We start from the raw sequence: 27,396 nt of genomic DNA, 5'->3' as shown, positions 1-27,396 counted from the left end.
CTTCTGCAGGCTTCCTGGTGACAGGTTCCCTTTAAAAGGTTATTTGAGACTATTCTCTCATTACTAGAAGAGTACCAGTCCATTGTCCCAAATGTACAAGTTATGCCAAAATAAACATCAGCACTGCAGGGGTCTATGCAAATTTAAGTTTACAAAAACAGGTATGGTACAGGTTTATGCATTGCACTGACTACAGTAGATAAGCAACAAAATGTAATCCAACGTTTGAGGTATAAACATTTACTAGAATGATTGCTTAAACTTTCCTGTGCTATACAGTGTGTGATTCATTTTCTGGTAATATGGACCGTTCATAACAATAAAAGAAGAATCTATGTATCAAAGGTGATACAATTTACTTAGACACCAGCTGTCCCAGAAGTGAACATTCAGTGTTGCAGGCGTTTTCCATGAGCAACATAAATATTCAGTGATGCAGATCACATACACAGGAACCACAGTGTAGAGCAGGTTTTCCAGGACTCGGTTGTCAGGAAAAATAATATTTTGCTTCATTCTAGCCCTTGTACAGTAATGAGAGGCAGACTAGTCATGTGCATAACAAACCAATGGCTGTAAAGTGAACCAATTTCCCTGAATGGAAAGCACACCAGAATAGCAGGTAACCTGCAATATATTCCGTGTGAATCTTTAAATAAAATGAATCAACTGATGAACAAAACTGGTCCTTTACAATACTATAATGTCCATCAATAACAGTAATATCGAGTGATGCAGCATAAGGCTACATGCACACTTGTTCTCTGCACCGAGAATCAGCCAGTGTGTGCCTAGTTATTTTCACAGACCCATTCACTTCAATAGGTAAATCAGTCTGTGCAAACTATTCCATAAAATAGTACATGCACTACCATTTTGCGGATAGATCTATGGCTGTGTGCATGGGGGACTTAAATAGTAAAACCCCATCATTGTTACACCAATCATTGTCCCTAACTGGAAGAAAGACATTTTGCATTGAATAATATGACTTGACACAATCTGTCCTCTAACCATAGCTTAACATGTTAAACAAACCCAACAGCAATTAAACTGGCAACCATCATTGTGCACCAAAAATATTTGGTGTGAAGGAGACAGCCACCCTCTTCAGCCAGGAACAAGGGGGTGCTGCACACAATGAGGTCACAGTCATCTTCACGTCCTTCTGGAGCTCTTCTGCCGCCTCTTATGAAACAGTAACCACACGATCCAAGGAGATGGCTTTTCTTCCAAGTATCACCAACCTTAGTTCTTGTAGCGCGTTTGTTCACAGATGTGGTTAAATTTCCTGGAATGAAAGAATTTAGTTGCACATTTTAGCTCTAGTAGATCCACTATCCAATACAAAACAAATGATGCACTCTCTCGGAGCAGTGCATTAGGCGCCAGATTAATGAAGAACGTGCAGCACAATTCATGAATCTGGCGCATACTGCACACTTCACAGGTAAACAGCACATAGTGCAAACTGCACTGCTATTGATGTGGGCTATTGTTCATCGGATGTGCTGAATACCTAATTTCAGGCATATAAGCAAACAATTGAAATTTGATGCATATAATTGTATCAAAATAGGGTGGGACGCCTGAAAAGCATCTTAATAAATAAAAACTGTTTTGGAAAAAACAAGTGACCTTTTAGCCTTCTGTAACTTTACTATCCTAAGCAAAGTTTTCTACCAAAACTAGAAAAAAAAAAAATGACTAGACCAGTGTCACACTACCAGGGCTGGATTAAGGGTGGTGGGGGCCCTTCCAACAATATTTTTGGAGGTATATAGCCTGCCAGCCCCCTGTAGTATGCAGCCACCTGTAAACTTTAGCTGCCAGTCCTCTGTAGAAAATGGCGACTTTGGCGATCTCCCCCAGTGAAGGCAGCTGTGTCTCACTGACACAGCTGTCATCCTAGACCCCTATGTGTGTTGCGGGTGGCCACGGGCCGCTGCGCATTGCACACAGAGACAGTCAGCGACTCAGCTGAGCTGAGTTGCTGACTGTTGGAAACTGGTGGGGGGCCCTTAAAAAGTGAAGGTGGTGGGGGCCCTGGGGCTCGAGCCCCATGAGCCCCTCGTTTAATCCGGCCCTGCACACTACCATTAGACGCCAATCAAAAACTCTGAGCTAAAGCCATATACTTTAAAGCTTGGCTGATCAGACCAACCACCTAGTGAAATAAGGAGGACTCTTCTCCAATTACTGATAGAATTATAGAAGCAAAAGGGTATGGCCAGAGATGCCAGTGTGAACAATGCCCATAACAGAATGTGATTCTATGCTTTTGTGCAATACTTACATAGCATGGTGTGCTTTAACCTGAGTTCTGCAGTTTCTTCCCCAGTAACAATTTGGTCTTGAGGTCACTGCCACTGAAATGATTAAAGAGATTAGGATTTTTTTTAGCTTTAAAAAGAAACATAAAACACATTACATTATAGGACTAAAATATTGACATACATTATGCTGCTTTTTGACTGATCAGATGTGTCCTCAGCCGATGTGTTTAATACTGCTGTTCTGTAAGCAAAGTATATGTGCAACAGTCCTGTGCCTGTCTATAGTTGTACAGAACACACTGCACATATCTTATCCTGCATTGAATAGCTGTGCACCTTATATGTGTCCTCCCGGTCCACACACACAAAAGATATTCACTTATTTTTTTTTATCATTACATGGAGTAAAGCTCCTCTACATATCCATTTGTACCGGTCAGTGAGTGACAGTCCCATTCTGACACCTAAGTGCAAAAGTAATAAGTAGATGGCAAGCAGTGCTTCAGGTTATAGGTGGCAACTGCAGCTGAAATAACAGTGACATCTGGACACATCTGTGCAGAATGTAAGAACAGTTTGTCTCCCTAAAGGCGTTCGTAAGATCAACATTTAAAACCAAGCATGTAATATGAACATTACAAGCAAATTCCCTTAATACCTGGTAATTCAGAAGGGGGGATGTTCTGTCTGTATTGATAGGCAAGATCTCTGAAGTTGCGTAGACCACAGAAGTAGCAAAGCACAGTATTACCGTTAATCCTGTAATCTGAACAAAACGAAAAAGTAAAATATTAAACAAATGGTAGAAGTAAACACATAGGTACACCCAAATCGTTTTATATGATGATTTGGTCAATAAAGACCGCTGGGTGGCTTAGTGTCCCAAGCTGACAGGTTCCCATTAAATCCCAGGAATCCCGTAACACTTGCATGATGCACACAATGACAAATTTAAAAAAGGCATTATATAAAAAAAAAAAAAAAAAAAAAGCTTGATGCTTAGATCAAAGACATAAATCTTTTAAGCGTCCAGCCACATCTCAAATTAATTTGAAAGCACGTCTGTGCCCCAGAAAGAGACTTTTGAAACCAAATCTGTTATAGTTCTGTTATAGGATGCACTGTGACTCAGGAGTCTTTGCTCTTAAAGAGAACCTGTCACTAGAAATGTCTTTTTTAGCTGGTGATGGGTTCCAGTATCCTGTGTTATACTTATTTTTAAAAATTATTATTAAAAATGTTAAAATCAGCATAGCATAGGGTATAGGAACCTAAAATGCTTTTATCAGCATTTTGAATCATTTCAGTAGTTTATTATAGTTTATTTCACATTACCTGGCTCCCTGCCAGCAGCAGGTGGTGAGTCCCAGGAAGGGGGATTGGGTAGCATTGGGTAAGTCAATCTCCTGTCATATGCATTGAGCAGGCACAGGAGAGGGGTGATGTGAAGAAGAAGAATGCATGGAGAGAACTTAAATTGCTGCAGCTGCCCCTCCCCCAGGACTTAACACACACTTTTGGTATTGTGGTTAATGTAAAATAAACAAATATAATCTATTGAAATGATTCAGAATGCTGACAAAGGCATTTTTAAAATCTGCAAACCCTAGGCTATTGTAACCTGTCACCAGCTAAGGGCTTGTTCACATGGCCGTCTGCGGGAACATACATGCGGCCGCATGTATGTCCCCATAGAAGGCAATAGCGGCACGGTGCAGATACGATGCCACACACCGCAAACAGATAGAGCATGCTCTATCTTTCCGCGTGTGTGTGGCCGTGTCCCGCTATTCTCTATGGAGGGAGGAGGGGTCACCTCCTCCTCTACTCCAGCACACGGCTGTATGCCCACACGGCGGGCATACCGTGTGTGAATGTACTCAAAAATGACTTTCTTGGTGACAGGTCCACTTTAAAGGAGCTTTTCTTTTTTTTATATTTAAATGGAGTGTAGACCATACAAAGCTTCAGACAATATTAGGTAGCAGGGCTGTGGAGCTGTGTACACATAACCTTTATGTGTGCAGTTTTTAGCAGCTGGAATGTAAACAATGAATTCTATATTCCAGAATTGTAGCTGGACTTGGAGCACACAGGGCACTCCTGTATGAGCTCTCTTAGTTGACATAACACAAGTCCTCCTTTGTGCTCAGAGTCATTGCTTTCGCAGAATTTACAGTCCTGCTGCTACTAACACCACACACAAAGGTATGGTTAACAGATCTCCAGGACTTCTACCTAACACGGTCTAAAGCTTTGTATGGTCACAACTGCTGGCGATTCCCTTTAAAGATGATTAGGGTTAATATAAGCTTTATTTACATTGTGCACCGTTTTTCCTTTACTCTATGCAGCTTATAATGGAAAGAGTGCATGTAAATAATAGATGCACTGATCTACCCAAACCTGAAATAGCACAAGTAGGGGCTACAAATGACAGAAATATTACACAGCACTTTCTTCCTCCAGATCCTGACAAGGAAGAGGGCGATATAGATTTTCCCTTTATTGCTCAACTAAGGGTCAAATTTCACCTCTATGAAGGAATTTAATTCATGGCGGAAGGAACTCCTTAATTTATGCAACTGTAACCCAAAGCTTTTCCATTTACCAATATTATTTGATTTCTGTGTTTCTGCTCCATAGAGGTTAGATACCAACAGCATCATTTCATAAAAAAATAAAAATCCTGCAAGCCATGAAAGAAACATGATCTGAAAGGCGTTTGGTTTAATAGGTCAATTTGTGCAAACGTATGGAATTATTATTTTTTAAGCGCCATAAAATAAGTAACAATTTTATAATATTTTTCAAGCTACGTTAGGGGGTGGGGGTTGGGAAACACCAATATTTTTCTACCTTTCATCTGACAAAGTTAAAGGGGTATTCTCATCTGGGCACTCACATTCAGTTTCATTAATCTGCCATATATAAACATTTCTTCAATTGGATGTTATTAAAAAAAATGTTCCTGTGTGAAGATAATTTCTCATAAATGTAGTCATATGGTCCCTTAGAAACTAGATAGCTTCCTCAGATACGACCACGTCACACTCTTGCAGCGGTGGCCAGACTTGCGCTATAGAGTCCTGCCGGACCACCAGGATCCAGCCATCATTACCACAGGGTGGCTGTGCGACATGCAGTAACTCTCGGACATTTTATATACAATAACTTTTTGTTTCTTTGTGCACTCAATCCATCAGACGTGGCCGTATCTGAGGAAGCTATCTCGTTTCTAAGGGACAACACGGCTACATTTATGAGAAATTATCTTCACACAGGAACATTTTTTTTAATAACATCCAATTGAAGAAATGTTTACATATGGCAGATTAATGAAACTTAATGTGAGTGCCCAGATGAGAATACCCCTTTAAGTACAGCAATGTTGAGACCACATATGTAATTTATATACTTTTTCCTGTGTGAAAATTAAGAAAATCAGTGGCTTGTTGCTACCATCCCAATTTAAGGGAGTCTCTCAGCAGATTAGTGTTAGAGGTATGATTACACAGATTTATAAGCCTGCAACATATGTGTGTTAGAAGCAGAGGAACTACAAAAAACACATTTATATTCCAGGATTGTCGTGGAACCTGCAGTATTTGGTACTCTACTGTATAATAGCTCTTCACTACATAGCCCTTGAGTAACCACTGTTGTTTTCAAACAGAAGCCTGCTACAACTGAAGAGATCTTACACATCAAGTCCAGCCACAATCATGGAATATAAATGCATTGATGCACAGCTCTGCTGCTACTAACAGTACAAACACATGGTTACATGCCTTTCTAAGGGCAATACCTAACACTTTCTGTAGCTTTGTATGGCCAAAACTGCTGATGGTTTCCCTTTAACTTCTAGGATGAAAAGTGCTCCCCATGTATAGACAGAAATAATGCTACCTAGTATGCACTGTAAATACTGTGTATAGAATACCTGGAATACATCACAGAGAGAAAATGTAATGGAAATATTTGTACCTGTTTTGCTTTAATAAACTAATGTAAAAAAAAAAAAAACGAAATGGGAATAAAGGTTGCTAATTCACAGATAGAAATACATAAACAAATTACATTAACAAATTTAACATAAAATAATCTGATATCTTACCAGAAAGCTTAAAAACACCTCTCTGAACCGCTGCAAGACTCTCATGCAACAAGTCTTTCCATGTTAAACCCCTGGATGCCAGGTAATTCTGAGGAGACAAATCCCATTTAAATGGATCAGTGGAATTGCAATATTGAAACTTATGACAGCAATATACAGGCCATTTTTGGGGTTGTCAAAGGTTCCCTTCCAAATATCAGATTGGTGGGCCCTCCCCACCTGTTTGGATGGGTAGAGCTTCATGTACTGTACTATAGCCATGCTTTGTGTCACTTTAAAGGGATGGGACTGTAACCAGGTCAGGTGACTGAAAACATCATGTCACAGGAGTTCTGCTGCCAGGAGTCGTAGGAATCAATCCCATAAAACCCATTAAAGAAATGGCAACTTACAAATATTGTCTATTAAAAAAAAAAAAATCATTTGCTCGAAACTGTTTCATGTAAATAATACAGATAGAAAGACAAGAGTCTCAGCCCTGTAACCGAACAAGACTATCCATAGTAACATCTATAAAAGGAAAAGCCAAGAGCTGTGGAAAGAGGCCACTCAAGATTTTGAAGGGGAAATTTCCTAACAAACAAGGCGCTACATAAACTGTTGTTTTGGTGAAGACGTCAAGTGTTCTTTAGGTTTATCGACTGCATAGCCCCATCTAGTGCTCAAAGCTAGAAACTTCTCAAAGGACTTGCAATTGCTTTAAAAAAATGTGTGATAATAGATTTTACACATTCTGACAGATGTTGTACTGGCGGTGTAGAAGGGGAATAAAGAAGAATACATTTCAGGCAGTATGTTTGCTACCATTGAGAAAGGATTTACCTGCTCTGTCCCATACATAAAAAGCTGAGCAGAGCTGAAGGAGGACAGCCCTGAGCAAAGGGTTTCTCCTGTCTTTTACCTCATCAGCCAGACATTCCTGTCCATAGAATGAACGCAGATAGGGGGTCATGTGATCTCTATCTGTCCATAAACAATCGCGTTTCCAAGACCTTAAGAATATATTTATGAATACTATCATGAGGTCCTGGCAGGACGACTTCTCATGGACAGTTAGTGATCACATATGACCCTCACCTGCAGCCAGACAGGAATGTTTGAGTCATGAGGTAAAAGAAAGGAAGCTTCACTATACATATCAAGAAAGCAGTGCCCAATATTCTGCCCCAAAATTACATACACTACAAAAAACAAGACAGACAGACGGTTACATTATCACTGGGAGCCGAGCATAAGAGGGAGGAGGGGTTACTGAGAACTAAAGGATCATGGGACTAGTAGTTTTTACAGTGATGGCCATCATGGTGATAACTCCCATAACATTTTGTGAATCACAAAATGGATCTAAAATAGTTTGATTTTATGACTAATGACATTGAGTTTTGTTATATTAATTTATTTATAGCATTATGGGTTTTTGTATCAGACGTTCATATTACCGGAATACCCCTTTAAGTAATTAGAAATGTTATCAGGTTCCTTTATTTATCAGCTGTCAGAGGATACAAGACAGAAAGCGGATTTACACACACTGCTTAAATAAGGCAAAAAAGCAGGGGAAAATAAGGACACAGGAACATATTTCTTTAAGTATAAATTAGCTAAAAATCTAATGAAGGTTTATTTTTTTTACTTTGTAACTTTTATACAGGTATCTTACATTGCAATGTAACAGTTACATGACGCTGAACAGTTCTTACCTTTAGGATGTCAGACTCATAGTTGTTGTTGTTTAACACAGAGTCCAAACGTTTTTCTCCAAGATTTAACTCTGAAGGAAAACAAAATGACATCAACTTGAGTGGGACTTATGTGTCAGATACAAGTTCCTTGGCAAGTTATTTCCTATATACAAAATGGGGAATTGAAGTATAACACTGAGGACAGAAAATATTGTAGAATATGTACTCGCCTCATTCCTCTCCACATTTATTCTCAATTACTTGAGGAAGATGATCATACATTAGGACAACACAACTTGTAAAGCTGGACATTTAGAGTAAACACACAAAGTCCAAACTTTGTGAAGATTTTACGCCTGGATTTTGGTATGTAAATTTACAGCCGAGCACATTCAAGTCTATAGAATTTAGAAAAGCATTTATTTCCTTTAATGTCATTGGAAGGTTTAACTGATCTTCAAAATCTACAAACAATTCAGTTTGTCAGCATAAATTTATTTTTTTTTATAATTTTTAATTGAGAAGGGAACAGTAGAAAAAGAACAATGAGCATGCCCAGAGGATCCGAAAAATAAAATTGCAACTGCATACATTTTATATGGTAACATGTAAATAATGCTGAAAAGCAAGTACCGTAAATGCTCAAGTATAAGCTGAATTTTTCACCACAAAAATGTGTGCTGAAAAACCCTAACTCAGCTTATACTTGAGTCTATAAAAAAAAAGTGTACTCACCTTCCGACGCCCAATAACAACGGCAGTTCTCTTATATCCATCAATGTCACGGCTTTGGCTCCGTGCCCTTGTGTGGTGCCATCGCTCGCGTAGCGACGTCAATCACTTGCTGACATTTTAGTGTGTGCCCCGCCATCGGAACATGCTAGGATGTCAGCGAGTGGCTGACGTCATGACACGAGTGACGGCACTGCGCAGAGGTACGGAGCCGAAGCATTGATGGATAGAAGAGGACCTGCTGGAGGGGCGTTGGAAGGCAAGTACACATTTTTTTTTCTTATAGGCTAGGCTCCTCTGGTAGGGGCTGCCGGCTGTCTACTGTGGGGGGCAGGGGGCTGCCGGCTGTCTACTGTGGGGTGGGGGGGGGGGGCAGCCGGCTGCCACTTTTTTGTGTTAATATTAGGTGCTTCGGCTTATACTCGAGTATGTATGGTATATTGAGCAAAACAAATGGAATTGAGGCATTAACTTATCCAGATTTATTTTAAGTATTTCACACAAATTAAACAGGTAGAGAAGGACTAATAATACTCTTATTTCGAGTGATATAAGTTATTTATGTGGGTATATGCTATGGTACAGATACTGCTACAGCATAACTAAATAACAAGACACATGGCTATCAGAGCAGACATAAGCAGCTTACCACAAAATGGAGCCAGACAGCCTAAGCAGCCCATTCTGGTGCATCCCCAATACATATGACAGAAAGACTGCAAACATACACTGCCTGTGAAAATAAACCAAGGTCAACAAGATGCGCAAGTCTGATGGAAAAATTAAATTGGTGATGGTCTACAAGGTGAAATGGGTGCCTTAGTTTGTAGTCTGGAAATATGTTTTGAAGAGTCACTCTATTATAGATATACAGCTAAAACAAAGCAGTAATAGAATGGGCAAATGTTGGGACTTACATTGCTGGGGTGCCACATGTGGGTTTTGCTCTCGTTCGCTTCTTCTATCAGGCATTGCTTGGAAGCAACATGCACATGTCACATGATTTTGCTGGGAAGAACATACATATTCCTGGGCAACTGCAAAGAAAGTTAAATTTGCCGATCGTCTAGATAATAATTTGATTTGCACATATGCCCCAGAGATGATCTGACCCCACAGATGACACTAGTTATAGGTGGAAAGTGGGAGTTTAGCCAAAGAGCAAATAGAAATTTTCTAGGGAACAATTTTTTCTCGTAGTCATAGATGAAAATAAAAAAGCAGAGGGGAGGAAAAACCACCTATGCTCTGCAAAATTTCTAAAATAATGCAGAAAAAGTTGAAGACTAGCTGAGTGCAGATGTTACGGTATTGCTTACTTTCATAGGTTTCCCATTTTCATTACTGGTATTATGGCTTTTATATGAAGAAGTATGAAAACAAACCTGCAGGAAAGCTGGCAGAGGTAGAAGGGGCATCACCTAAAGTCCTCATTGCTTCTGTTTCAATGGGAAGCGGGTAGGGATGCGGCTGCATATTGTGTCTTCCAAACCCGGGGCACTGTCTGCACACAGCATAGGGCTGGCTGTAAGTTTAAAAAGTGTATAATGCAAGATTAAAAAAAGTTACTTCTAGACAACATTCACAAATAATACATCATTGAACAATTAGATGGAAAGAGGTAAAATGATGGTTGAACCTCAACAATCAAATATACTTAGTGGCCAATTATTTAGACTGGTCCATACAACATTATAGCATACACTTAGTTATGGCTGTTCTGAATACTGCAGCTTGGTCCTGTTTTTCTACTTGGACCGCTTTAAAGGGGCTTTCCTCCTTGGATAGGTTAATATAAAATGTAAAAAATAAGAAAAAGTAAAAAACACCGATCTTTTGCACCAAGAGCTTGGCTGGAAGTTACTGTATCCACTTTGAACAATCAGAGGTTTCCTTAGACCACTGGATGTCACTTCCTCGTATATCCCCTGGACAAAGAAGGTCAATAATTGGTCAATGTGGGTCCCATGACACTTCTGGCCAAGACTTCAGTGCGGGCGACGATCGGTACCCCTCTGCCCTGGTCCACAGCAAGATTTCCAGGATTCCTGGAAACCCCCTCTAAATTGTATTGCTGAAATACCCACAGCTGTAGTTGAACCAAAGACAAAAGCTTCTTTAAGTAACTAATTGGCGAGGCTGCTCATAGGTGAAACCCCACCAATCTAAAGTAGATGGCTTATCCTAAGCATAATCCATCAAAACTGTAATCTTTAAAATGTTGTGTAATGGAAAACCATCACAAGCAAAGAGTGAAAGAAAAACAAACCTAATGTCAGAGGATTCACTGTCAACATCTGATAGTTCAAGTAGATCTTCAGAACTTCCTTCTTCATCAGAAAATGAACGTCGCACCTTAGGTTGCAGCATATCTTGAGTGATTTTATTCCGAGCATCCATGCTCTGTCTGTCTTCCTCGCTGCGACACTTCTCTGGATTTAGCAGGAAAAAACTAAAATGTTATAAACATATCCCCGTACAGAAATAATAAAATTTGGACAACATGTAATAAAGTGTTAGAGTGGTTGTCCGACTCTTTGGAAAATCTTGCAGGTGAGTTGGGGAGGCAAGTTTTAATAAAAGAAAGCTGTACTCACCTCCTCTGTCACTCCTGGTATCCTGCACCACCGACACGCTGTATCATGTGCTGAGATATGGGGAAGGGTAAGTGTGGCCGGCCACCTTGGCTTGCTAGAAGTCGATCTCAGTGGAGGCACGGAACAGCGAGACATTGGCACGGGAGGAAGGGAGTACAGCTTTCTTTTTTTAAAACTTACCTCCCCAGGCCACTTGTAAGATTTTGAAAAGAGTCGGACAATCCCTTTAAATGTTTACATTTCAACTTGGAGGGAGGTAACTTCACGCCTCTCGCGTGACGTCACCTCATGGTCCTAGTATGGGGGCGTGCATAATTAGCAGCCTGGAGCGCCAGACATCTTATCCCTGCTCTTTGTGCTGCTCATTATAACTTTCTTTTCTAGACGATTGCCACGTGTCAGAAAAATAAAGAGAGACTTGCCGGGGTGCTGGAGCAGATACGCTTCCACAAGGTTGTTGAGGATGTGGTTTTTACAAATTCGTTCAACAGGACATCTGCAGGTAGGGCAAAGGGAAGAGCGCTCCATCCAACCAGAGTAACAGGCAGCACAGAATGTGTGCATACATGGCTGCAAACTAAGAAAGGATGCCAACATTACACATATAACAAGACAAAACACTTACTTCAAGCAAAGTAGCAATGCAGTGCAATGCAAAAAGTATGAAGATTAAATTTTTAGATTGATATGGCTGACTTATGAGATATTTAGATATGGTAGGAGAGCAGGAGTATATGGAGGGGAAACCTTGGGATACAGTACAATGCAAAAGACCGTAAGACCACAGATAAGTGTTCATGATCCCAAACACACCACAAGGAATGAAGACTTCCTGTTTGATGTCATCAGCACTTCCTCAAGCCTTGTAGCGTGTTTGGCGTCCTCATTTACACCTGCAGTGTTCAATAAAGGATATATGATTTTAACTTGGCGAATGCTGCCTTTCCTTTACATATTGTTGGTCTTACTTCATATAAAAAGGCGGAGATAGCACAAAGGAAAATATGCTCAAGCAAAGTGAGCTTTAACACGTGTAAAACCTGAAACGAAATAGACTAAATCAAGAGGTCCTTAAATACTGGGGAAATAAATACGGCTTGTAAAAGCCCTGCCCAAGTGACAGGTGTTTATTGATATTACATGCTAAATAGGAAACAAGGGCATCCAGAAAAAGGTTGAATTTCCGTGCATTGGAGGTAAAGTTGAGGTGTATTGTCCCAGATAGGGATGCCAAAGGTCCTATAATATTTTAATATTCCCAATTGCACCAGACAGGTTCCCTTTAACTTACCTGACACAATCATGCAGCAATTCCTGGCAGATAATGCAGGTCAGGGTCTCTTCCATTTTGTCTGGCTTCACGCTAGCCGATTTAGCATCTTCAGATGCTCCTTTTGAGTTACTCGGACAAGCGGAGCTTGAACAGTCTTCTAAAAGGAAATTACATGATATATATTGGTAAATGGTAATGATATGCTCATTGACAAACAGATGTAATGGTTTAATAGATGAAATGAACTGCACAAAAAAATTAAAGTAAACTGCTGTGCCCACAAGGAGGAGCAGAATTATGGGGAAATGGACAGCTAAGTAATGATTCTTTTGTCCTTTTATACCCTCTGTTGGAGTTTTCTAAAAAAATTATAACAGCATTTTCTAGATAAAAAATGTATATTTACAAATGGATTCCTATTTATTGCTTGAACACACAGGGGTCTCTATATAGTGGTGGTTTTGTGCACTTATACACTTCTTTATCACGTCTACTCAGATTACAAATGTGTACTTTGCAGCCATCAGTCCTAGAATTTTAGGAGGAAAAAAACTAACCAACTTTCAACTTCTTTTTAGGAGGAGGATGATCATCTTGGTCATTATCAGACTTCTTAATGCTCTGCTCTGTGTCACCTGTTACATCTGGGAAACTTTGTTCACCATAACCTATTTTGGATTCATTTTCTTCTTGTGGTTTTCCAGCATCTGGAACAAACATAAAGTAAACAGACTGCAGGGTAGTTATGGACACACACTTGAAACAATGAATATCCAGTCTTTTTCACAAACCTGCTGTGGATGGATGAGTTTGCATGGTAAAAAGTGGCTCTTGGGAAGAGGTAGTGGGTGCGCTATAGAGGTTAGATGTGGAGGTGGATGGCTGAGGCTCCTCTGATGTCAGTGAAGTGTCTTGTAAGGGAGACAATGGCTGAGTTGCATCGGCTTCTCCTGAGGTATCTGTAAAATTGATAGTAGCTTAGGTTAAACTAGAAAAACTGTAGGATGGATTAATCATTCATTCAATCATAAAGCGTAACTGCAAAGTTATAAAGATTTTACAAAACTGGCATATGTGCTTTCCAGAATGATGCCCATATTGTGCTGATCAACCTATTCTTTCCAAAGTTATGGCACTTTCTGTTCTTAAAATATTTGACAAAAATCTTCCTCACCAGAGGTGAAGTGGGCAGACACTCATGTCTTCCTGTACCTGCCATGATGCAGAGTCCAATTCACTCTGTCCACAGTTTCCATGATTACTTAATGAGGGAACACAAGGTATCTAGCAGCAAATCCAGTGAACACTGCACAGTGTACATACAGGATGTATATGGTGACTAGCATGACTTTCATCACATGGAGGAGCATGTAATAAGCACTAAAAGTCAGAAGTAAAATATTTATATGAAGTGTCTAGTCTGTGCTGTGTGAGCACTAAGGGTTAATAGCTTTTCTGCACAAAGTCCCGAGTACAAAGTGGGGTTGGGGGTGCAGCAAGAGGTGAAGAGAGAGGAAGAGACAATCCTGTAGAATTACAGACTGGGATCGAGAAACTCATAGGGAACAGGGGAGATCTTGTAACTATTATGGAGACATCTGTATCAAAAGTCCTGAACACACACCCAAACACAGGACCTCCCCCTCCTTCGTCCTCCATAAGCAGTCACTCCCCATCATGTTTACAAATAAACGGTTCATAAGAATAACCAGAAAAGGCAGGAGACCCAGCTAGTATAGAGCCTTGCTAAACTTAGGAGGATAGCAAAGAAACTGCAGAATATAGGTAACAAAGATAAAAGGCAAAGTTGTTCAACATACAAATAGCTATTGAGTTGTAAAAAATTATAATTGCGTTGCACTTTAAAGAATAGTGAGCACCGTATATACTAGAGTATAAATGACCTATTATTCTTCCCCTTAAAAAAGAGGAAGAGAAGATCCAACACTGTAGCACAGTTAGAAACAAAAAAAAACAGTAATGATAAAAAATAGATACTTTATTTAAATCAAAAAACAAGTGACAAATGACAAACACTGGTTAAAATGATTCTACCCCAAAGGGGACACAAGATGAGGTTGCACTCCAGACAACAGATTATCGAAAGAAATCAAATATGAGTTGGAGGCGCCAATGGCCTTAAGTATATATGGGAAGCATAGGACAATTGTCAGTTTGATGGAACCTAATGGTAAACAGAATGCATGAACATGCGTAGTACATAAGTGCAATATAACTTACCCATATTAAAGATAATCGTTGCCCGGAATGACAACGCCCCGACGCGCGTTTCGGCTGGTTTACAGCCTTCGTCGGGGGAACCCAATAAAGTATCTATTTTTTATCATTACTGTTTTTTTTGTTTCTAACTGTGCTACAGTGTTGGATCTTCTCTTCCTCTTTTTTAAGGGGAAGAATAATAGGTCATATATTAGTTTTTCCAACTAGCCACATGGTACCATGTAGGGAGAGGGACTATGTAGGGAGTATGTATTACTACATACTACATTTTCCTCCCTACTTTGGTTTGTTTCAATTTTGTATACTAAAGTATAAGCAGAACCGAGTATAAGCCGAGACCCCTAATTTCAACACAAAAAACTGGAAAAACCTATTGACTCGAGTATAAGCTGAGGGTGGGAAATGCATTGGTCACAGCCTCCCAGTATATAGTTTGCCAGCCCCTGTAGTAGGGAAAAAAAAAAATAACACTGTACTCACCTTTCCAACATCCCCCGTAGGTCCTCTATGTCTCTGATGCTCTGGTGCCACCTCGGGTCCTTCGGTCCTCTTCGGCTCCTCTTCCGGTCTCCGTGCTCGGACAGCACACAGAATGACGTCAGCCGCTTGCCGATGTCACTGTTTGTGAGCTGCTGGCATCGCGAGGGGACCCGAAGAGGAGCGGAACTTCCCAAAGAGGAGCCAAAGAACCCGAAGAGGATCCGAAGGACCCAAGGTGGCACCGGAGCATCAGAGACAGAAGATTTTAGTTGACTCGAGTATAAGCCGAGTTAGGGTTTTTGAGCACAAATTTTGTGCTGAAAAACTAGGCTTATACTCGAGTATATATGGTAACAATTAGGAATATACAGGAATAGGAATATATGACAGTAACTATAAGGAATATACATTTAAATACTAAGAGACGTTGACTACCTTCTTCACAAGTTTATAGTTGGCTACACCCTGCTGGTATTCAGACTCATGGAGCACTCACCTAGGACCAAATGCAAAGGGTTCATGCAATTATCAGAATCAAAAGTATTTAACACTGTTCTCCTTAGAAGAGAGGGGAGAGAGAACAGTGCTCAGGCTGAGTGGAGTGGATAAAAAAAAAAAAACCTTTCACATTGCGCATATAGGGACATATAGGCTATAGGCCCCCTGGAGGCTCTTCCATACACAGGGAAAAGATAGAACATCCCAGTGTTTACAGCCGTGCAGCGCTGTTTCCTATGGAGAGGGCCTCACCTGGGTGAGCACACGTTAGTGTGAATGAGCCTAACCCTCAAGATCCTGTGTTCCAAATGGTTAAGGAGAAAAAAGTTTCCCTCTGTAAGACATTGACATCCCACAAATGTGATTGTGGGTTGCAAGACATTAAATGTCAGCCAAGGAGCCCAATGGTGTGCAATGGTCTGTCTGCATTGTACACAAAAATGGAATTAGTTTAACACTCCCAGGACCATTTTGATTTTATGACAGAATGTGATTTTTAGCTGGTGACAGGTTTCAATAGCCTAGGTCAGCACTCTGAATCATTTCAGTATTTAATAATAATTTGATTCACATTACCTGGCTCACCATGCGGTGAGACACATGCCTGCAGTTTGTGTGTGCCTGTATCTCCTCACACAATCTTCCTCTACACCATCCTGAACCCGCCTCTGCCTGCTCAGTGCACATAACAGGAAGAGGAGAGGACACTGACAAAGGCACACACACAGGCTGCCACTGCCCCATCCCTGGGACTGACACTGCTGACAGACAGGTAATGTGAATTAAACTTGTATAAATCTGTTAGAATCTGTTTTCATGTTTTTTTCTCTTAGACTTAAAAAGGGTATTTTGGGAATAGGAGCATCTGATACAAAAACCCATAATGCTATATATAAATATATACAACAAATCTCAATGTCATTAATCACAAAATGGAAATTTAACCGGTTAAGGACCGGGCCCTTTCCCGTTTTTTCATTTCCATTTTTCACTCCCCACCTTCAAAAATCTTTAACTTTTTTATTTTTACACATAAAAAGCTATGTGACGGCTCGTTTTTTGCGTAACAAATTGCACTTCATAGTGATGGTATTAAATATTCCATGTCATGTACTGGGAAGCGGGAAAAAAATTCCAAATGCAGTGAAAATGGTGAAAAAATGCATTTGTGTCGTATTCTTGTGGGCTTGGATATTACGGCTTTCACCTCACGCCACAAATGACGCATCTAATTTATTCTTTGGGTCAGTACGATTACATGGATACCAAATTTGTATAGGTTTTATAATGTTTTCATACATTTACAAAAATTAAAACCTCATGAACAAAAATTTTTTTTTTATTTTGCCGTCTTCTTGTGCTTATAACTTTTTCATACTTTGGTGTATGGAGTTGAGGGTGGTGTCATCTTTTGCGACTTTTGATGATGTTTTCAATGATATTTTTAGGACTATACGACCTTCTGATCACTTTTTATAGAATTTTTAATTTTTTTTTTAAATGGCAAAAAAGTGCCAGTTTTGACTTTGGACGCGATTTTCCGTTACGGGGTTAAACGCAGTGAAAAACCGTTATTATATTTTGATAGATCAGGCATTTTCGGACGCGGCGATACCTAATTTGTTTATGATTTTTACTGTTTATTTATATTTATATCAGTTCTAGGGAAAGGGGGGCGATTTGAATTTTTAGGTTTTTTTATTATAATTTTTTTTTTCTAACTTTTTTTTAACTTTTATTTTTACTATTTTTCAGACTCCCTAGGGTACTTTAACCCTAGGTTGTCTGATCGATCCTACCATATACTGCCATACTACAGTATGGCAGTATATGGGGATTTTACTCCTCATACATTACAATGTGCTGATAGCACATTGTAATGAATGGGTTAACCCGAAGTAGCTTCGGGTCTTCGTGAGACCCGAAGCTACCATGGCAACGGATCGCCAAGCCCCGATGACGTCACGGGGAGAGGCGATCCTCGGAAAGATGGCGGCACCCATGCGCCGCCATCTGTTTGAAGCCGCCGGCAGCTTTGCCGGCGGCGTTCTGCAAGAAAACACCCGCGATCGGTGCCGGCACCGATCGCGGGTGTTACCGGTAAGCCTTTGCTGCAATATGCAGCAGACACTTACCGGCTATGGAGAGGGCTCGGCCCGCGAGCCCTCTCCATGCATCGGAACGCGACCGCCGCCGTGAATACACGGCGGGCGGTCGCGAACCGGTTAAAATTTGCTTTAATGATTCATAAAATTTTATGGGGTTATCTCCAAGATGGCCACCACAAGATACTACAACTCCCATGAGGCCTCACTTCTGAGTAACTCCTGCTTCTTATGCTCTGCTCGCACTGATGATCCAACATACCATCCTGCTTTGTTACCATAGTAATGATGTGTAACTGCCATCACTGCAGATTGCTCCACTGAGATGACGTCTCACCACAACACTGGTCGTATTGAATGGGTCACATATTTTACCGGTCTACCATGCTCCAGTGCGTTATATATCAGTTTGACCTGCATCTGCGGACTACCACCATATACATCATCATTCAGTCCCCTCCAAGTAAAAATCTCTCCCCTCCAACATGTATTCCCATGTGGAAAAAAAAAAAATATCAAACACACCTGCGGGCTCTGGGGTATTGTCTTGTGCCAAATTCAATGATCTATACAGGAAAGCAACATCTACAAAAAAAATTGCATCAGTTTAGAGTAACTCTTATAAATGAAACCTACTAAAAATGTTTGTACTTTTCAAAAACCAACATACACAAGTACATACACAATAGAGTCATAACTTACTTTGTTCCGGCTCATTTTTCCTATAAACAACATAGATCACATCCCCATTCTTCAATGTGTAGGATTGCTTCTTCACCACTTTTTGCTGGTTAATCACAGTGCCATTTGTACTGTAGAGACAAATGTATATAGCACATTAGGATTCAAAATTCTATTCTATTAGTTGACTTAAAGGGAACCTACCACCACGAATCTACCGATAAAGGTAGATCGGGTGGTAGGTGGATCAATAGGACGTGAGGATAGCCCTTTTAAGGGCTAATCCTCACGTCCCCGCAATGTTTTGAAAAGTTTTATTGCCCCAATATTCAAATTTCCTTATGCGGCTACTGGGGCGTGGAGTAGCCGCATCTGAGGTTACACGGGGTGGCTACTCCACGTCCCGGTAGCCTCTTTTCTCCTCCTACCGAAAATCTTCGGTGTGCAGCTACGAGGAGCTGCGCGCCCTCGTCCGACGAATCTGCTGTCTGCGCATGCGCAGAACAGCAGGCCTGTGCCTGTGTAGCTCCGGCTTCGGAGCAGTGACCGCATGCGCAGACAGCAGATTGGAATATTGGGGCAATAAAACTTTGCAAAACATTGCGGGGACGTGAGGATTAGCCCTTAAAAGGGCTATCCTCACGTCCTATTGATCTACCTACCACCCGATCTACCTTTATAGGTAGTTTCGTGGTGGTAGGTTCCCTTTAAGGCGAATTCAAACTGACGTATGCCCGCATGGCTACGGCCTGGCATATATCTGGCGCCATGAAGAGGAGAGGCGACCTCTGCACAGAGTACAGAGAGGTGTGCACCACCGTATCACTCTGTGTGGCCATTGGCCGTACATGTGTCTCCTTGTGGTCGTGTGAATGAGTGTAATTTTGTCTAAAGAAATGTCTGAATATTTAACTATAAAAGGACTTGGACACTTTTCATTAAATGTTTTCCATTAGACATATATCTGCCTGTGTCTTTGCCTCTTTACATAGCTTCAGCCGCTCCCTGCTCTCACCATGCTGCCCTCTGCATATATACACAACTTCCTGTTTGTCACTCCTTGAGTGCGTCCTAATGGCATCACCCACTGTGCCACTTTCTTTCACTGTCTGTCTCACTGACAGACATAGGAGGCGGGGTGAGCACAGCCTCTGAAAACTTCCCCCATGACAACAGCACAGAGGCATGGAGTATGTGCCAGAAGGGGACCCTGAATATAAAAGTTTTAGTGATCTTCTCATGTGCCACACTAATAGATCTGGTTCTATAAATATCGGAATATGATACCGAAAATAAAAGTTTACTATTTAGTAAGAGGCTATACAACCCCTGTAGCTTTCCCCTTAGCTGAGGCAGGATGCAGCGACAGGGATCACTATTGGTTTGTTATTTTTCCAAAGACAAGCAACTGCTGACTAATCACTTTTCTCTGAGGGGAAAATGAAGCAGAACAAGTGCTTAATGGACCATATGAATAATCCTATAAAGTGAATACTGCTCTGGTTACTAGAGGGGATAACTGCCCCTTCTATCACTAAATCTGCAATAGTAAGCCATATGGAAAGGTTGAAAGGAAGAGGCATTAAACTAAAGTTTACAAATTGTACTTAGAAGCTAGTTTTGTACGCTTTCATATCATCAGATTTACGGATGGTAGATGTCCCAAACTTATTTGATGACCTCGCTTTTATGAAGTCTTGGGACATTGGCATTGTTCTAAAAACGACTATATAAAAATATGCAAATGAGCCTGAGGAGCTCAGGGCACACGGCGGGCACACCCCCGCCCCTCTCCATAGGAAAGTATGGGCAACGGCGCCGTAATACGGGAAAAGATAGGACATGTCCTATCTTTTCCAGGGCTATGGAGCGGTACGGTGCCGCACCGTACTGCTCCCGTACGATGCCGTCAGCCCATAGAAGTGTATGGGGGACGTACATCGGCCGTACATACGTCCCCCATACATGTGTGTAAATGTAGCCTAAATCTGATGGTACATGTCCTTTAAATAAGCAATAACACACATTAAACCAGTTACCTGGTATCTTCTAAGGAAGCCACCCCAGAAGCCTCATCTATTGTTATCTTGCAGTGTTCTCCAGACACCAATTTGTTACCAGGAAATGAAAGGTCACAACCTGTGAAGCAGAAAACATAAGAATCGGTCTACTGTCAAGCTTCCAGGAAGACTGTAGCTACATTTCCCATGTGCTGTCTTCATACTCCACACATATTACAATTATACACCTTTGATCTTTCCTGGATCACACCTAAGAACTATTGGTCTTGGGCACCTCATTCATAACACATGTTAAAAAGTCACAAATCGTAAGAGATTATTCTCCTTATCAGGTAGAATTCATGCTATAAGAGTTAAGTATGATGTGGAATGCTTCTAGATCCTTTTTTTATATCAGAGGTCATTCTTATCCTAAAACTGCAGTAATATTTACTGTTACAATCATTTATACTTCTCCAAAACATAATGGTTCTGTCTCATATTTCTTCAGATACTGCTGTACCATGCCTGATGAAGAGACCTGGGTAGTCTCGAAAACTTGCAATTGTCATTGATCTCATTAGTTATTCAATAACCATTAGAAAAACACAGTTGGCAGGTGTTTTTTTGTGCTGAAGCTAGAGGGGAATTTAGAAGGAAAATATAAAAGACTGACTCATACTTCTACTTCCTGCTGGAACCACTTATGGAATGGAGTCAAAGGCTGCAGCAAAATCTGCACATGTAAACACAACCTTATAGTATTAAAGAATAAAGGTCCTTGTAAACCATAGGCCTCTAGTATTGAAGCCTAAAAAGATAGTCTACAGATATTTTTCATTTTGGTAAAGATGTAATGCAATACAGTAATACATACATCACAGTTTAAGGCCGCCGTCACACTTGGCAGTCGCACAATGCTTTGAAACACTATTTAATCGTCACGGGGAGCGACCTTTTCCAATATGTGTTTCCATTGAGCACCATGTGTTTTGCATGTAAACAATTTGTAAATATGTACAATAATATCTTACAGTCAGTCAAAAAGCATAGCATGGAGGGAGCACAGTATATTGCACAGAGACAGATGGATATACATATATATTTATCACTATAAAACAGATCAGTAGAACAGAGGCTTGATATACAGGCGGTCCCCAACTTACTGGTGACCCTTAATTACAGACGGACGCCTCTGCCCACTGTGACCTCTGGTGAAGCTTTCTGGATGCTTTACTACAGTCCCAGGCTGCGATGCTCAGCTGTAAGGTGTCAGTAATGAAGCTTTATTGATAATCCTCGTTGATTTTTTCCGGAGTTAGAATTATAAAATATACTTACATACAAATTCAACTTAAGTACAAACCTAAAGAACCTATTCTGTACGTAACCCAGGAACTGCCTGTGTATATTTCCATGTATTTTCACATGAAATGTACAATGTAGACTGCTCAGCCTTAAATGAGCAACCAAACTTCATGTAGCTTTTGGTCAGAGGTCAAGCTCTGAAGAAGGGGATAACAGGTAAGGACGCTTGTGGCATAAATGAAGGGAGGGGTGCAGGAAGCAGCGTCTCTCAGAGGTGATAAGAGGTCACTGTGTGTAGGAAGTCAGAGTGCACATATCTGGAAAGAGCAGAAATGGATGTTGTATGGCCAGACAGCCATTGTTGCCCTTCTATCTCCCCTCTCAGCCAGCACAATACATGTATGGAAAGCATTACCTTTCTTCCTTCCAATCGTCCATTCCTTTTTGCAGAGAAAAAGCTCAGAGGCAGCTTCTGTCTCAGCTCCTAGCAGTCTGCTGAGCTTCCCCCAGGGCTTCTTCTCCCCTAAGCCTTCCATCTCAATTCACATCTGAAACAATCGGGAGAAAACCACAATGAGTTGGGGGCAGGGAGAACCAAACTTATACATCAGGGAGACAGGAGAGGTCCCCTCCCCACCAACCAGACACAACAGTAGCAGCAGCTCAGACTAGAATACAAGCTATTATGGTAGGAGCTAATATCCAAGGTATTGGAGATGGGCGGAACAGCATTAACCCTTCCACCATCGGGACATCTTTGCAGGCCCAATATAACAAAAGACTAAAACTTAGGAAGAAAAATAATATCTCATAAGTTTGTGTTTCCATAACAGGTATTTGGTTGTTACAAAAAATTAAACAGAAAATGGGAGAGCAGTGTGAAACTAGATAAGGCTCTCTATGTCACAAACACAATTGCACTCAGACAAAAGAGGCAGTCATGGGAATGAAATATGGAAAAGCAACACAGAACCCCAATAAAGAGAAGGTAAGAGATTGTCTTTAGCCCATGGCGAGATCCTACTAACATAAGGGATAAATTACAGAGCAGATATAGAAAGATATTACTGCTGTATTATTCTGGGAGGTTGTCCTGCCGGTGCTGGGAGTGGGGGGTTGGAGGCAGCTGTCTGTGAACGCTGCTGTGTGATTGGCCGATGAGGTGCCATGGAATTTCAGTCTACAGTGGGAGGTGCAGGAGCAGGGGGGTTTGTTGTGAAGACTTCATTATGTGGGGGAAACGCAAAAAGATAAAGTTTACTTTACTGCAGAGACAAAACTGGGCGTAGGGAACAGAGAGGAGAGAGGGATGATGAGACTGGTTATCATAGTCTGACCTGGTCAGGAGGACAGCACTGCTGTAAAAGGAGTGAAAGGCCATAAACCTTAGGTATCTCTGTAGTGGCATCAGCCATCTTCTTTGGTGTAGTCTGTTGGGGAAGCAGCATCTTAGCGAGGGAGAGGAGCAGACTGGACAAACTGATTAGGAAAGCCAGCTCTGTCCTGGGGGGTCCTCTGGACACAGTGCAGGTGGTAGCTGCTAGGAGGAAACTGTGCACGTTGAAATCTATTCTGGATATAGCTCCCATCCAATGCATGACACTGTGGTGGCATTGGGGAGAACCTTCAGTGACCGACTGCTTCACCCAGAGTGTGATAGGGAGCGTTATCGGAAGTCATTCCTCGCCGCTGTGATCAGGTTGTTCAACAAAACCCAAACAGAAGTAACCTGTGCCCCCCATATAACTAGTCCCAGGAGACCCCATCCACAGACTAAATACCAAACTGGCGATCATTGCTGGTCTTCTTTTTCACATCTTTTTATCCCTTTTTCTTTTTGTTCATTTATCCCTAATATAATTGTTCTGTCATTGTACTGCACTCCCTATATTGTCTCTGCTGCTGTAACGCTGTGAATTTCCCCACTGTGGGACTAATAAAGAGTTATCTTATCTTATTGTATTCCTGTGCCCCTGCCTGGTAGCATTAAACACATGTACAACCAAGTAGAGAACATGCCCGAATGATGGAGAGAGAACAGCCCTCTAGCTTGCTACTCATAGCTCATATCCCACTACTGTCCAATATGGAGGATCGAGAACAGCAATCAGAACCACTTGAAACCGGATGTTCATCTGTGAGCGCCATATAAATAAAGGAATTATGATTATAAAAATACATGTAGCCACCACAAAAGACCCCAACTTATTGTATATTGGTGCACTTTTCATAAAACACTCATCACCAAGTACTAGATGCTGCATTGCCCAATATGACTGCCAAAGTGGCCAATTGTTTAGGTAAAATCCACATGTTTACAAAAATATTGCCCCTGGAAATTAGCTTGTACTAGCCAAGTGGGCGTTAACCTTTTATTTTCTCTCTTTTCTGTATGATCAGTGGTTTGTTACTTATCTCCTTTTATAGCTGTGAAATTGTGCACACTGTGTAACGCGCTTCTGCTGGAAGCTGCAGATTTTCAAATTCACAACATAATAATCTACTGAGGGTCTACGGTGTATTTTGTCCTTTCTAAGAGCAAAGGAAAATCCTCCATGAAGATCAGATGCAGATCACTGCAGATTTGATCAGATTTTCCTGTGTATCTGGTCTGAAGCATGGGCCAAACCTAAGGTAAAATGCCGACTCTTTGGATTTTTCGCACTGAACTGGGAGCTAAAATTCTTCTTCTTGCATATAATAGTACATTTGTAATCAATGAGAACCAAAGTTACTGCACCCAAAATTTCCTTATTTCAATTTAAGAAGAGAAATGCTGAGTAAAATCCACAATGTAATCCTCAAAGTCTGCAGTGAATGGATTACAAATCACGTCACAGCAGATTTAGATTTGCATTGGTTGCAGACTACCCTTAGGCTAGTGGCATTCGCCCGTGGTCATAACTGTGCAGTACCACCACAGTGCAGGTGCCGCTGCGGTTTTGCAGTGAAGCAGAGACTCCTTGCATCAGATATGGAGTCCTGTCCTCTATGCCGTGGTCAGTCTTTGAAATCTGGCCTTCGCAGGTCCACGATTCATGGACCGACCACAGTTATGTTCTCAAATTTGAGTTCCTTCCATTGCTCTGTTAAGGACTTTAACTTGGATTGTAAGAGCTTTGGGCACATGTCCATGTGGCAGCAATGCCCACGAAGGACATAGACATAACTGCAAAATAAAGCAAAGTCTACTGTCCACAGCTTCAACACTCCAGTGCACATACAACAGGTCTGCAAGAGATGAGCCCAGGACTCCAAAATAGTTATAACTGCTGCAAAGAGACAAATACAATAAAATGCAAACATTCTGGACTCTAAACCCGAGCAGCAGAGGGACAAGCTGGCTCCTTCTCTTTATAGGCTGGTCACTGCAGCTAAACAGGCAGAAGGCCATGACAGGAATCATGTCCCCACTTTTCTCTTGGGGAAGGAAGGGTAAAAAAAGTGAACAAAATCTGACAAACCAGGACAAGTGCAGAGTCCTTGTCTAGGAGCATATGAGAACATTAGGTATACTGAGCAGATTCTTAGGGCTACTTCAGAAGGATGAAAGGCTGAGGTATCTCCAGTCCAGTCCTGGCTGCAGGGAGAAGGACCTAGCTGCATCCAGATGGTTCAGATGCAGTCTGGACATTATGGACCATTATTACTACAGATCCCTGAATCAGCCCTTCTCTGGATCAGACCCATGGAAACTCTTTGCTGATTTGTCCATTGAGCACATAGCAGTGTTCAGGGTGTAGGCGGGGGAGAAGCAGGGCTGTGCTGTGTGTGTAGGCGGGGGAGAAGCAGGGCTGTGCTGTGTGTGTAGGCGGGGGAGAAGCAGGGCTGTGCTGTGTGTGTAGGCGGGGGAGAAGCAGGGCTGTGCTGTGTGTGTAGGCGGGGGAGAAGCAGGGCTGTGCTGTGTGTGTAGGCGGGGGAGAAGCAGGGCTGTGCTGTGTGTGTAGGCGGGGGTGAAGCAGGGATGTGCTGTGTGTGTAGGCGGGGGAGAAGCAGGGCTGTGCTGTGTGTGTAGGCGGGGGAGAAGCAGGGCTGTGCTGTGTGTGTAGGCGGGGGAGAAGCAGGGCTGTGCTTTGTGTGTAGGCGGGGGAGATGCAGGGCTGTGCTGTGTGTGTAGGCGGGGGAGAAGCAGGGCTGTGCTGTGTGTTTAGGCGGGGGAGAAGCAGGGCTGTGCTGCGTGTGTAGGCGGGGGAGAAGCAGGGCAGTGCTGTGTGTAGGCGGGGGAGAAGCAGGGCAGTGCTGTGTGTAGGCGGGGGAGAAGCAGGGCAGTGCTGTGTGTAGGCGGGGGAGAAGCAGGGCAGTGCTGTGTGTAGGCGGGGGAGAAGCAGGGCTGTGCTGTGTGTGTAGGCGGGGGAGAAGCAGGGCTGTGCTGTGTGTGTAGGCGGGGGAGAAGCAGGGCTGTGCTGTGTGTAGGTGGTGGAGAAGCAGGGCTGTGCTGTGTGTAGGTGGTGGAGAAGCAGGGCTGTGCTGTGTGTAGGTGGGGGGAGAAGCAGGGCTGTGCTGTGTGTAGGTGGGGGGAGAAGCAGGGCTGTGCTGTGTGTAGGTGGGGGGAGAAGCAGGGCTGTGCTGTGTGTAGGTGGGGGAGAAGCAGGGCTGTGTGTGTGTAGGTGGTGGAGAAGCAGGGCTGTGCTGTGTGTGTAGGCGGGGGAGAAGCAGGGCTGTGCTGTGTGTGTAGGCGGGGGAGAAGCAGGGCTGTGCTGTGTGTAGGTGGGGGTGAAGCAGGGCTGTGCTGTGTGTAGGTGGGGGGAGAAGCAGGGCTGTGCTGTGTGTAGGTGGTGGAGAAGCAGGGCTGTGCTGTGTGTAGGTGGTGGAGAAGCAGGGCTGTGCTGTGTGTAGGTGGGGGGAGAAGCAGGGCTGTGCTGTGTGTAGGTGGGGGAGAAGCAGGGCTGTGTGTGTGTAGGTGGTGGAGAAGCAGGGCTGTGCTGTGTGTGTAGGCGGGGGAGAAGCAGGGCTGTGCTGTGTGTAGGTGGGGGTGAAGCAGGGCTGTGCTGTGTGTAGGTGGGGGGAGAAGCAGGGCTGTGCTGTGTGTAGGTGGGGGGAGAAGCAGGGCTGTGCTGTGTGTAGGTGGTGGAGAAGCAGGGCTGTGCTGTGTGTAGGTGGGGGAGAAGCAGGGCTGTGTGTGTGTAGGAGGGGGCGGCTGGCTTCTGCCCCGGGCCTGCCACTGCTTTCCCTTCATTCTCTGCAGCCACGTAGCTGTACGTTATATCCCAGTCATGAGCTGCGGTGCCCCCCCACTAGCCGTTCACCGCGCACACCCCGTCCCCGGGCAGATTACCGGCTCCTCTGTCTCCACCGTCTCATCCGCGGCCGCCTCCCTGTCACAACACAAACCAGGCAGCGTCAGCTGATCAGTGGGCGGGGCTTACAAGGAACGTGGCGTCTCCTAGGAAAAACCTACAGTGGGCG

General features: G+C 42.5%; 1 protein-coding gene across 2 annotated transcripts; it reads right to left on the bottom strand.

The window, feature by feature from the left end:
• Positions 1-132: 132 nt before the first annotated feature.
• On the bottom strand, positions 133-27,396 carry CHFR (checkpoint with forkhead and ring finger domains). Of its 2 annotated transcripts, none has more exons than XM_072144451.1 (18): positions 27,266-27,396; positions 22,406-22,538; positions 20,722-20,821; positions 18,704-18,813; positions 18,527-18,586; positions 13,469-13,636; positions 13,235-13,384; positions 12,696-12,834; positions 11,827-11,981; positions 11,077-11,239; positions 10,193-10,332; positions 9,725-9,844; positions 9,457-9,540; positions 8,094-8,164; positions 6,394-6,481; positions 2,935-3,042; positions 2,297-2,369; positions 133-1,291 (listed from the first exon to the last, which is right to left on the bottom strand). In XM_072144451.1, the coding sequence occupies exons 2-18, from the start codon at positions 22,524-22,526 to the stop codon at positions 1,249-1,251; spliced, it is 1,893 nt and encodes a 630-aa protein (XP_072000552.1). In that variant the 5' UTR covers positions 22,527-22,538; positions 27,266-27,396; the 3' UTR covers positions 133-1,248. The 2 variants fall into 2 exon arrangements, with proteins under 2 accessions (XP_072000552.1, XP_072000553.1); XM_072144452.1 differs by lacking the exon at positions 27,266-27,396 and adding an exon at positions 25,455-25,542.

The sequence above is a fragment of the Engystomops pustulosus genome, chromosome 1 (assembly GCF_040894005.1).
Source record: "Engystomops pustulosus chromosome 1, aEngPut4.maternal, whole genome shotgun sequence".
Lineage (NCBI taxonomy): Eukaryota > Metazoa > Chordata > Amphibia > Anura > Leptodactylidae > Engystomops > Engystomops pustulosus.
Note: the sequence above shows the minus strand (reverse complement) of the source record. Positions and strands in the feature narration are given on the sequence as shown.

Excerpts from the sequence above, each read along its gene's own strand:
- CHFR (XM_072144451.1), bottom strand. The coding sequence starts at position 22,526 with ATGGAAGGCTTAGGGGAGAAGAAGCCCTGGGGGAAGCTCAGCAGACTG. Across the intron at positions 11,982-12,695 it reads TTGCTGCATGATTGTGTCAG|TTTGCAGCCATGTATGCACA; the intron begins GTAAGTTAAAGG and ends ATCCTTTCTTAG. Across the intron at positions 10,333-11,076 it reads AGTGAATCCTCTGACATTAG|CCAGCCCTATGCTGTGTGCA; the intron begins GTTTGTTTTTCT and ends TTAAACTTACAG.